Here is a 12,623-nt window from a genome sequence, read left to right on the forward strand (position 1 = left end):
AAGTAAGCCTTGGTTAATACAGCACCAAGACAGGTGGCCTAGCAGGTGAATAAATCTTGAAAGCAGCTATAGACAGACCCCGCCATCAATGAACTAGCAGCGAGATTCAATTGATAAATCAATTCAAAAGGATTTTCTATCAAAGATCAACGCCCAGTTTTCCCAGTGTCTAGGCCAGGCCAGGCAGTGCACAAGATTGTTATTAAAATTTAAATTAAATTACTGCAGATGTAAACGACGATTGCCCTAATTGTTATTTGATATTTTTTATTTCAACTTGATTCAGTACTTCTTGCTGCAAAAAGTATTCTTTTCTCTTCCTGGAAAAACATGTTAGTTAATACACATATTATTATACCTATTTACCCGAAAATGCGCTTTAAGCTAAAGTAGCTACGCAGCGTTACCGACATCCTGATTGAGGATAGCGTCTCAAAGCCCGTCTTTCCGAAACAACTCCTCTTCAGGGTTTTTATGTACGCTGGCCTTCTTAGCTACTCGAGGACTGCTTAAATTCTTCTTACGGTCTGTCTCCGTAGATCTCGTCCTCGTCAGACTCCATCGAACAATAAAATAGACCGACGTAAACTTTTCTAAAAAATCACCCTTTTGTAGCCATCTAAATTCGTCGCAGCCATTCGGTTACGTAACGCAGGACGTACCTTTTAATGTACCCTGAAATTGGAAGACGTTGCTGAATGCTGCGTCAGTTTTAGAGAAGGTGCAATCGCCGGGGCTTAGGCCAGCATGACGCACGACGTAACACACGACGTAACGCACGACATAACGCACGACGCATGGCGTAACGTGTACTGTACCCTGAACTTGGAAGACGTTGCTGAATGCTGCGTCAGTTTCAGAGAAGGTGCAATCGCCAGGGGCTTAGGCCAGCTGACATTGTCAGTGTTTCCTCAGATGCCTTAAACCCTGGATTTGCCTCCGCGGGCAATATGCGTGTTTTTTTATTGTCATGTGCTTCTACACAAATAATAGTAATGCAACTCACATGATTCACCGCACTCTGAAATGTTATCACTTTAATTCTTAAGAAAAACAGCCGACAACAGAACTTTATTTGTAGCATAAGCCACAGCCAGGAAGGACTCAATCTTATAGCAAAAAATTCTCGGCAGCCAAAAATATCATGGCAAATGTGAAAAACCTTTGAATATCTGCCTCCACTTTCTGTTGCAAACAGACCCAAAAAATTTAAATTTCGTGATGAGCTGTGTACAATCAGTACCAAGATGAAGGAAAAAATTCTTTATTTTAACACTTGGTAAACCAAATTCAAATATAAGCAGAAAACATTGCAATAAGACATTTAGAAAAACGAAATTGTTAACGTATCTTTCCCTTAAAACCTCTTCCTACTTACTTCAAAATATTCAATTTTATAAAAGTTAACCCCTACAATATTGGACCGATCCCGGTGCACCACGGGTCTCTGCTTGTGGTTTTTCTTCGAATTGGTTCTTTCGCGATATCTGAATATCTTTCAGTTAGCCTTCGTTTTAAGGATGCATTAGTTTTGGAACAAAGAAAACTGAAACTTAAATCATTTTGCTTGTTAGAACGGAATACGGGCATGATCAATCAGGGACACGAATCACTGTCGGCGTGAATGCTGGGCTGGTAATATAAAATTCGATAAATCTAAAAGTATCGCCCGCATCCAAGGCGAGTTCAATTCTTTATCCTCCAACGGGACAATTCTTTATCTTCCAACGGGAGGCTAGCATGCACCGATGGGGGCAATAGCCCCCTAGCCCTCCCTTAGCGCCACCCCTACAAGCTTGACAAACGTTTTAAAATAAATGCTGCCAAGAAGTGAAATTATACAATTATCAGCAGATGTCTCTTCTAAACTACAATTCCGTTAGAAACTACAATTACTTTGACAACTCATACATCCTCCAAAATTTGTGTAATGGACAGAGGCGGAATGGCGGGAGGCATGGGGGTTGAAAACCCCACAAGAGAACCAATTTTGTGGGAATATTTCGAATATTTTGCTACTTTGCTGGGTTTCTAGAAAATTACTTACTACCTTAAGCACCCGCCCAAGCTCCAAAAAAATTAAACTCCCACTGCACCCCTGGCAAAAGAGCAATGTTGTAGCTAAATTAGAAAAAGAGCTAAACTTCCAGCAAAGACACTTTTTGATTGACTGAGTCATAAATATTGTGCTAAATTTATTTTACAACAATTTCTCTTATTTCAAATACAGTTTTGTTCAAGCGAATTTGCCTTCTGTTGTCTTTTATGGGCCAAACCTCTGATGGGTGCATAGTGGGTTCAGATATATAGGCACTATAATCAATAAATCTAGCCCTAGCAGCCAGTGTACATTAACTTTTTGACAACATCTTTTAATGAATGAGCTAATTACATATAGAGTAAATAAGTATTAAAATAAGAATTAACTTAAGAATTAAGAGTTGTTATTTCTTCTGATATCAATTGACAGAATATTCTGATAATTTTCATCACCTTGATAAATCGCAAATACAGGAGAAAGTAAGCTTTCATTGACAGATTGAGTAATCTTTAATTAACAAAAGTCATTAAAACTTTCAAGGTTCCCATATAAGGGGGATGTTTTGAAACAAGCTGAATTTTATTGCAAACTTACCTTAAAGAAGATTCGTGTTGTTTTCTAGAACATTGACATAAACCAAAAGTTATGGGTAACCTTACGCTTAATACAGCCAGAAAAGTACAATAATAGGCATTTAACTCCAGCATAAAACTAAAAACTAAACAAGAAATAAGAAACTTTAATGTTTATTGGTAGAGAACGGATAATCTTAAGAAGATACATACCAACTCAATTGGTTGAGAAGTGCAACTCGCACAAGAAGTTTGAGAGCTTAGCTTTTGTTTGGTTGTACTTCCCTATTTCTTGGAATTTGTATGACGGGGACAGATTTATATAGCCAATACAGTTAAAACCCGCATTTACGGAACTCACTGTACAGATTATGTAAGATATTTGATCAAAACTTAGACTTTTTATCATAAATTGTATTTTGTATTCATTTTATAGCAATTTGTATATATTATGTTAAAAAATATGGCCTTAATTAGCTTTTAAGCTTTATATTTCAACTGCCAACTTTAAATCAAAGATTTAATAATAAAAGTCACTCATAATAAACTGCAGCAAGGCTTTCAAAGTTATGAATCAAAACATACAACTTCTTTGGTTTAGCCTGAATATTTTTCAATTTCTTATAAATGCTTATCTATAACAAAAGCTCGTCAAATAAAATAAATTTTAGAAACAGTGGGGGAGCTGTGCGGTGCTAGAAGACTGTTTGTCCGGGGAATTAGAAACAGTGCTGTATTGCGATTTTCATTTCAACTTATAGAATTTTTGTCAAAATGTATGATTCCAATTATTTTCCTGGCTTATCCTGTCATTTCCCTTACCTTATAATAAACTTGTCTTTATAAAAAATCGCATATTCCTTTTATAAGAAACTGTACAGTCTGATCCGAAAAAATTAATTTCTTATATGCAGGTTTTCACTGTACAACACATAGCTAACTTAATACTAATAAGTACATAGCAACTGTGTTAACATAATGTCTTTTAATCAAATAACACCCGCTCTTGAAGTGCTGTTTAAAGATTTAATTATTGCCTGATTCACTTGTTGTACTGCGTTTGAAATCTCGTCCTTCAAACTCCCATAATCACTTTCTGCCTTCTTTTGAGCAATATCTTGTTATGAGTCAAGGAAACAAACAGTCTCTAAATACTTAGCATCTATAGGCCATTTACAAGCTAATTGATGGATTTATTGGTCGTTCAAGGATAATAAAAGCAGGGATATGTCACAGTATTATTACAATGGTCCGGTAATTAAGCTGATTCAATATCAGTTTCATCATAGTCAAAGGACAAAGCACTTTCTTGTGACTATGGTTTCATAAGTATTTTTAAGCCGTACTAAGCTTAATCAAGCAAAGAGGGTGAAACCGATATAGTTCCAAAGGTGTAATGAGTATTTTTAGAATTTTAAACTTCTTACCACACAACCACCCCTTGAGATAACATCTTGAAATATACCCCGGCTGCCAGTGTTTCAGAATATCAAAGGATGAAATAAGGGGGAAGTGAACTGCGAATAGGTACTTGAAATTCCATTAAAAGTGCAAAACCACTCGCATTGACTGCCCTATGAACCTACCTGATTGTTGAAAATAAATTTGTTTTGACCGTACATTTTACCGTACATATGACAAAATTACAGTTGACTTGACGGGAGCCATATCTAACACGGATTATGTGGAGGTAATTTCTGGTTCTACTATAGGTTATCCTTCCCGGATTAAAAAATTCTGGAATAAGATTTTTATGACATCATCACGTTATCTTTGACCCAGACTCCCCGCAGTCAAGTATTTGTATACGAAATAGTGCAAACAGTGTACCAGTGTATACACTGGAATTTTGCAGCAAGAGCACTGAATCCGACAACGCTAGAACCCAGGTTCCCGAGGCAATACTGTTAGCTTGTGTCAGTGGTGGCGCCAGGGGAGGGCTAGGGGGGCTACAGCCCCTCCGTCGGAAGCATCTAGCCCCCCCATCGGAGGAAATTTTAGGTTATTGTCGGAGCAAATTTGACAAAATAACGTACGAAAACTGCTTATTTTAGTCATTTTAGCCCCCCCTGTCGGAAGCTCCAACCCCTCTGTCGGAAGATTTATGGCGCCACCACTGGCTTGTGTGCTACCAAGGATGTCATAGTTGATCATGAGAGGAAGGCGTCGAGGAAGGCAATTTCACTCCACGGAAATATCGATCATTTAAACTATTAGATAGAGGATTCTTTCAGCCACTTCCCTATCGGAAACATGCTATGAGTTCCATCTGACAACAACATCAAGAACGCAAGAGCTTCAGATTATCAAAAAAAATTAGAACATCGAGACTCGGCAAAAATTATCTGGCTCTTATAGAAAGAGTGTAGTTGCATTCAAAATTGGAAAACGGTAGCCTGAAATGAACCTCTGAAAAAATTACAAATTCCTGGAGTTAAAGCTGAGAACTAACCAATATTTGTTTACAGACATGCCCCGTCCGAAAAGTTTTTTCTGCAAACCTATCATGGTATGAAACCAAGAAGTATACAAACCAAGAAGTGGAATAAAAATCTGCGGGATTCCCCATAATGATGAAGAAAGCCAGCACTTTTGACCAACGCGACCATACTAAATATTTGAAATAACTGGAACTTTGAAAGTATACCACGCGGAAGGGTGGAAATATCCGATGAAAGAAAGATGGATTTAAAAAGTCACGATAGTTGTGCCGTCTCAGGATTTGCTGTAATGTCACAAGGATGTGAGAAGAATGAACGGGATGTCATACGCATTGAATTGCATAGCCAGTTTGGCCTGTCATGCGCTCTTATGACATCACTGGCACTTTCAATGCAACTCAAAGGGAAATGTACTGTTTAGAGCGGTAAAAAGAAGTACAGAGAATAAGAAAGAGATCAGTAGGGCAAAGCGAATTAGAAAAACCACAATCCCTACTTTCTTTCCATTGCGACATTTTGAATCGCATATCATTATAAATTTAGGCCTTTCACAGGATGAATAAACGCACAGAATCATTCCGTTTATTATGTTTTAACTTACTATTTCCAGAGCAACTGGATAAACCTTTCTGGCTTTATAAATATTTCAACTCTAGATCTCGAATTCATAACTGAGTCAAACCATTGGAACCATCGCAAAATAGATCAGTCCCCAAAAAGCTCTCAGACAATACCCACTAAAAGCCTTGGTACACTAAGCTAAATTCTTGTTTTAGTATCCCTCTCTTCCCCTTTAAGAATTGTTGTTTTACATAATGTTTAGAGCTTCGGTGTTGTACAGTTGTTTTCTGTCAAATAGCTACCTGGAAAATAAATCTAAATTGAAATTAGAAACATATTAGGGTTTTTGCTTGATTTTTTACGATCTGATAGTAAGGTAAAAATACTAGAGTTTTGACCTATAACTTTGAGAGTTCCCCTATTAATTTTCAATCCAGAGCAATTTTTTTATATAAATAACTGCATGCGGTAACATCCACCACCGAAAGATAGAATTATTGAAGGTGCGCCATTGTTTGGAAACGTTAGGGAGAAAAGGGATTGTTCATTGGAAAGAAAAGATTTTCGTGATTTTTTGGTGCTCGTGAACCCCCCCCCCCCCCCCCCCCCCCCATACCAGAGAACTACCCTGATGCTATAGTATATAGTACAATACTTGCTTCCACGAAGAAGGTACTTGCAAAATCATAATTTCCTGGTCCGCTCTAGCCCCGTGTACAGGCTCGTATGCTTTGCAGCTTTCAACGTCCTACCCTGGGAACAAGAGCCTCAAGAAACCGTGGATCCAATCCTCAATCAAATAATTTATTTCTGTGATTAGTTTCAAATTAGATTTCTGAGACTAATTAAAGGAGACTCCGAGACCCGGGGTAACAACAACGTCCATCAAACCGAACCCCTACACAATCACGCTCAGCATTTTCTGCTTGCAAAACCAAAAAGTAGAAAAAAGCATTAATGAATTAAGCTCAAGAATTTGAGAATTAAGCTCTCTGAAAGAAATCTAAAAGTGAGCAAGTCGACAATTTTTTATAGTTGTAGTAAGGTAAAACGTTTAGAATCACAGCTATTTTGCACTGTAAACGTTCCTGTAAAATTGAGGAAAGTGCAACATGTCTTCCGAAGCAATTCGAGTCGTCTTTGAGGCAAACTGACATTTTTTATCTCCTTCTTGAAACAAACGTGCAAAAATATAGACTTGAAAGGATACATTCCTTCATTGCAAAATTATTTTGCTCCAGGTGCTGCCATTTTCTTTCCAAGTTGCCAAGCTAGGGTAAACAAAAAGAAATCAATTAATCATATTTTAGTCAATGTGCGAAAAGTGTTGTGAGGCTGAAATATAATATAGAATTTTGAATTTAGAAATAGGTATAATTGAAAAAAAATGCAACGAAAAACTGAATTTCATAGCCTTATTAAAATATAAAAATTTAGGAATTTTACAGAAATGCCAATGTAACAGACATGAAATATGGTATTGGGATACCGAGTTGAAGATGATATAATGCTGATGAAAGTAAAGGGTAAAGGTAAGTTAAGGAGAATCTACTGGAGAAGAGAAATGGTTGTTAGAAACTATGCAGTGGCAGGGTGAGTAAAATTTCGGAGCATCGAGTTATTGGCTTTTTCTCTTCTTTTTTTATACTAAAAGTAATCAATAGTGAGGAAAATTTTCCGGTTCATGTGGAATTTTTTAGTTGGTTCTCAGTTGCTTCTCAACCCCCATTATTGCTTCTCAACCCCCATTATGACCTTCCAGACTAGGGGGGGGATGGAGGGTCATGTAATATAAAAGTTTACCGACGAAGACATAGATGGAGAAGAATTTAGGTACTATTTCACCTACTAATAGCTGATTTTCCGACAAACTAAAGGTTTTGTAGACAAGCTGAAGATTTACCGACGAATTCATGAGGAATTGGGGGTGGGGGATGTGTTACACCCCCTACATCCCCCGTTAGCTACGCCCCTGGTTGATATTTCCAAGAAACACGCCAAGATGTTATGTAACTGCAAATGACTCACTCATATGTAATCTCGAAAAAGCTGTGTTTGCTTTAGAACTAGTTTTTTCATTCAATATAATCTGTTTTATTTTATTAAGACCGTGGTATTGTGAATATATTTACCTCATTCCGTCATTCAATAAGGCCCACCTGCTCCTTATATAGCCTTCTTTTATCACACAATGAACGGGGTCTGCGCAATAATATATACAGTACATCTCGATTAGGGCTGTCAAATTCCTTTAATTTGAAAGTATTGCTTTTTGTCGGCTCAGCTTGTGAACAAATTATTTTTATAAGACCATTAGTTTTGTATGCGATATCGTGACAGATACACCTCCTATCATCAAGGACACATTGTGCCTTTTTAAACTCAGGTATTTAATAACTATAGTGGACTTTGAAGAGCCCTATATATCTAGCTTACTCCTCTGACGTTGCACAGGGCAGGTACTTTATCTCTGCCAGAAAACAAGGCATATTCCCAGCCAGTCAAAATAAAGCTGCCTGCGGTCTCTCTCAAAGCGCCATGGGATATTCCCTGTCTTAACGGAATTTGCAGATGGATAGTGCAATAGTATCCGCCAATTCACGGTTGATCTATATGCCCGGCCCATTCAAGCCTGCCTGGTCTTAATTCAAAAGTCCAAGACTATCATTTTCGTTCATAAAACTTATAACCCGTAAGCAAACAAACATCCTAGAATTTCAGAAACCAGTCAGCAGATTTGTATTAGCACCCATAAACACTACAAAGCCCGGTGGCCAGTACCCCTGGTTACTTTAACGTTAAATGGTATTCCCATTGATGAATCAACTATTCAAATAACACAAGTTTTATTCATTAGAAAAGGAATTTGCTCAAAAAATTAAATTTTTATATGCAGTTACAATAAGTTTAAAGAATTTGAGCAGCAACTGACGACTAAATCAAATTATTCGTCGCAAAAGGTAAATTAAAAGAAAGGGAATTCCGAAACCCAAATATTTCGTACTTCTTATATATATAAAGGCCAAGATTACAGCTTAGATGAAGACTGATTAAAAGGCTTGCAAAAAGAGGTAATACTTTGAATTGGTAAATAAACCGAGAATGAAGCAAAGACGAGCAGCTGTTTAAGACTCAGATCCTTCCGCTATTTTCAATACATCTTTAAAGTTTCCTTTCAACTACCTCAGCCTGCAAAAGAAATCAACGGTCTGCAAAAGGCTGAATGAAGCCCATTAGGCGGACTTATTCATGACGAACCTGTATGAAGGTCTCGTTCTCCTGCAGTTGGGCTTTCATAGCATCATACTGAGACGAAAGGTTCTTCACATCTGCAATGAAAGGTTATTAAATATTCATCAAAGGGTTATAGCGTTTATTGAAGAGATTTCGATGACGACAATAGCGAAAACAATGACGTTGATAATGATGAAGCTGAAAAAAATATCTTGCACTTTGATTAATCTTTGATTTGATATTTCAGAAAGATTTACTTAGTAAAATTGCAAAGGGAATAAACTTGAAAATCGTAAGGAAGCTACAAAACCAGCTATTTGTATGGCAATTTTGAGATGATTTTATAAGCTCCCCTTCCCATATAAAAGCATCCTCGAATCAGCCCCCTATTGAAAAGTCGCCTTAATTGGCCAGGGGAGGGGTTAATTCAAGGATTTGCAGTGAAGTGTATAACTAACTGGTTCATATGCACTGCAGTTAACTATATCGTGCAGCTCTGTAGGGAACTGGGACCGATGACGAAATAGAATCTGAAATTTAAATTGAGATAAGATTTTTCATACCCACCTTGTTTTAGAGTCTCTCTTTGGGACAGCAGCTCCTCTTTTTCTGACATTAATAGCTGCAATTATTACAGAAGGAATCATTACTGATCACACGTCTGAATTTACTAAAACTTGAAACGTGGATGAAAGATAAATGACTTTGCCTGAACCATAAGGGATCTAAAGTGAGATAACTGCTTTCGATTTCAACTTCAAATGAAAAACTTTCAATATCTGAAAGTTTTGATCATTTTTTGGTATATCTCCTCCCTCGGAAAATAATGTCATCGTACAAAACTAGTAATAAACTGAAATTAACCAAAAATTTTCATGTGTGCATTAAATTGCAGAAAAGATTTCATTCGAATGTTAGCTATGAAATTTAAACAATTTAGAAGCTGGTTTATCATGCTGTTATAATGTCAGGTAATTGTTTGAGGCCGAAGACATCCTGCTAAAAGTCCTTGTTCTAATTTAACATTAAACAGCTGCGGTTAATTTTTCTGGAGGAAAGAAAGAACTACTGGCGAAGAAAGACAATGAATAGGCGGGTCCACTTTCAAAACAAGATGGGCTTATTCAAAAAGACCAATAAGACTGTGCTATGACAACAGTAACAACTACTTTGCCAGCCAAACGCCGATAGGTTTTGACAGTCAAAATAAAGTACACGAGATGCAATAATCGCACTACAGATCATTATCAATTAAGCACACAGGGCATTGAAATGTGGAGAGCTTTTCTCAAACATCTCAATAGCATGATTCAGAAAAGCAGCTGACGATAAAAGTAGCACTGTAACTAAGCCACCAGATATTTGCAATGTGGAACTAAAGACATTGCTAAAGGAACAAATCCCAAGATTCAGAGCACTGATAGTCAACTATAGGCAATTTCCAAACGAGATACAGGTGCTTCCTGAAACAGGGATATCCGTTCGATGTAGGTGGTATACAAAGCATTATTCCAACAAGCCAATGAAAAAATGCGAACCTACTAGCAAATATAAACCAATGCTTAGTGCTGTCTAGTCCTATTTAGTGCCTCTTCTGAGTATTGTAAAGGAGAAAAGCGAAAAACAGTTAAGAATGTTTAAAGACTTTTGCGCAACAGGCATGCTTTGCAGTAGCTGTTTTTACGCAAAGAGAAATTTACTGTATTTTGTATTGTCATGTAGTACGATATTAGGCCGGGTATTAAAACATAGTCGCAAGGCATGCTGGTTGCACAAGAGTCTTTAAGGAAACCATTTGGTATTTCTATGCGTGTTCTGTAAGTAAGTAAGAACGCTTTCAATTCTCGATCGGACAATGTTAGGACAATGTTAAGCCATAATGAGCGATCTATACAGCCACTGTGGATGGTAAATGGCTGTAGACAAAGAAAAGCAGTCTTTTTCAAGGCCTGTCAATTTTATTTATCTGCTGTAGGTGTTTGAACAGCCCTTGTGCAAAGGTCATCATTTCTAGAGCTGAATGTTGAAAGACTTGAACAAGATTTGCTTATGCCTGTAACTTTCTAAACCCTCTTAAAAGAATGACCTTCTACGACATCCAAGCTAACACATTCGCATTTGCTTTGTAGTGTACTTGGTGATATATAGACAGAGCCTTGTCAACTGAAGTCATTGATTGGATGTCTACTTGACACTTGACAGTGAAGATAGACATCACAGTGCTTGAAGTATGCAATAAAGATTTTCTTTAAGATCAGGGTGTGAATATAAAGAGTCAGATATCTGAGATTTCAATCAGGAAGTTTAAGAAATTTTACAGCTGCCATGGACTTAAGCCTTTAAATGGACAGATAAAAATCCCTATAAGGTCAGTACAATTATAAAACGAACGACTATGTGATTCAATTGATTAAATTAGTTCTATTTTCTAAGAACAGGGAAATTAAAACTGAGATCTTATCGCCAATAGTAAAATTTGTGTCATCAACCACATTCCCTCTAATTAACGTCAAAACCAGATAAAAAGCACAGTACACTGGAAATATTATACAATTAATAAAACCTTTTGTCCATCTAAATTCGCTTTTTAGTAAACTCGAGAAACTTCAATTTTGATTGTTGGCACACCCTACAGCCCTCGATAGAATTGCTGGAACACCTTCACAAATTCATGAAAGTTTTTAAAGGTATTCTCCCTCACCCAATTAGAGTGTTGCTTGATATAAATACAACATGGTTGTTGGTGATCTTCTGACTAGGATCAGATGCATAAACACTTCTTATGATATGAAGGTATTACATTGTACTTAGAAAGAACATTGTACCGAGGAAGAGAGAGCAATTAAGTGGCAACATTAATAACTAGAGGAGGGTTGTCAACTTATTTTTGGCAAGAATTGTGGGTCCGGCCCTTGCCCGGCAATAATGAACATGACACAACACTACCAGAATTTTGCAGAAGGGGAAAGAGAATGATTTAAAACAGCCATTCTTAAACTCCGGCCCGCAGTAAAATTTTATCCGGCCCGCCGAATGTTTTTTACCTCGAAAGTATTTTTTTGGCATCATTTTCAAAATTTGGAATTCGATTTATCTTTGGTTTTCTTTTGTCCCTTTTGATATTTTTCTTTTTTCTGTAGTAGATTTTAAAGCGTTTCGTGGACAGTTATTGGTCCACAAGAGAGTGCCGAAATAGGAAATGCTTAATTTAATCGATTGATCGTTTTATTGAGTTTAATTAACTGTTTTTTAATTTGTTTCTCTTCCCTGTCTCACACGCTGTTATGCTAAGATTATTCTTAAACCTTGCAAGATTTTTCCTTTTTCATGTCAACAGATAAAATTATGGAAACCTAGTTACGAAAACCTTAAGAATATTGCCTTGAATTTTCTCCTGTTAAAATCTATTTGAGGTTTTGTTTGGTCATTTCTGGGATTAATATAACCTAAAATTTTTGTTTCAACCATGGTGGCGGCCTTTACTAAATACATCCACAAACATAATATTTTGGCCCTCCTTAAAATACGCTGTGCAGTCCCTGGACCTGACTTCAAGCGCTTCAAATCGACCTAACAAGAGACTTAAGAAAATTAACGTTCTAGCCCAAAAATAGCATAGAACGATCTTCTGACTCAGCCTGGTACAAGGAACATAAAATTACAAACCATTGTGAAAACTGTTTTTTGGGTTTATGCTAAGGTAGATAAAATAGGCAGGCACAAATTAAAAGGACTGCTGAGATCTTATCACTGACTTAGCCTGGTAAAAATGAG

The 12,623-nt window shown here is 37.0% G+C and overlaps 1 protein-coding gene across 1 annotated transcript in view; it reads right to left on the reverse strand.

Moving 5' to 3' along the window:
• Positions 1-2,144: 2,144 nt before the first annotated feature.
• The window catches only part of LOC135694390 (intraflagellar transport protein 74 homolog), a 33,610-nt gene continuing 23,131 nt past the window's right edge, over positions 2,145-12,623 (reverse strand). Inside the window, exons 27-30 of the mRNA XM_065213103.2 lie at positions 9,417-9,471; positions 8,874-8,944; positions 6,826-6,886; positions 2,145-3,730 (exon numbers count right to left, since the gene is read on the reverse strand). Of these exons, the coding sequence (XP_065069175.2) occupies positions 3,603-3,730; positions 6,826-6,886; positions 8,874-8,944; positions 9,417-9,471 (315 nt within the window). The 3' untranslated portion in view covers positions 2,145-3,602. The remainder of the gene's footprint in view (positions 3,731-6,825; positions 6,887-8,873; positions 8,945-9,416; positions 9,472-12,623) is intronic.

This window comes from Rhopilema esculentum, chromosome 8, assembly GCF_057945365.1.
Source record: "Rhopilema esculentum isolate cy_ngs chromosome 8, ASM5794536v1, whole genome shotgun sequence".
Taxonomy (NCBI): Eukaryota; Metazoa; Cnidaria; class Scyphozoa; order Rhizostomeae; family Rhizostomatidae; genus Rhopilema; species Rhopilema esculentum.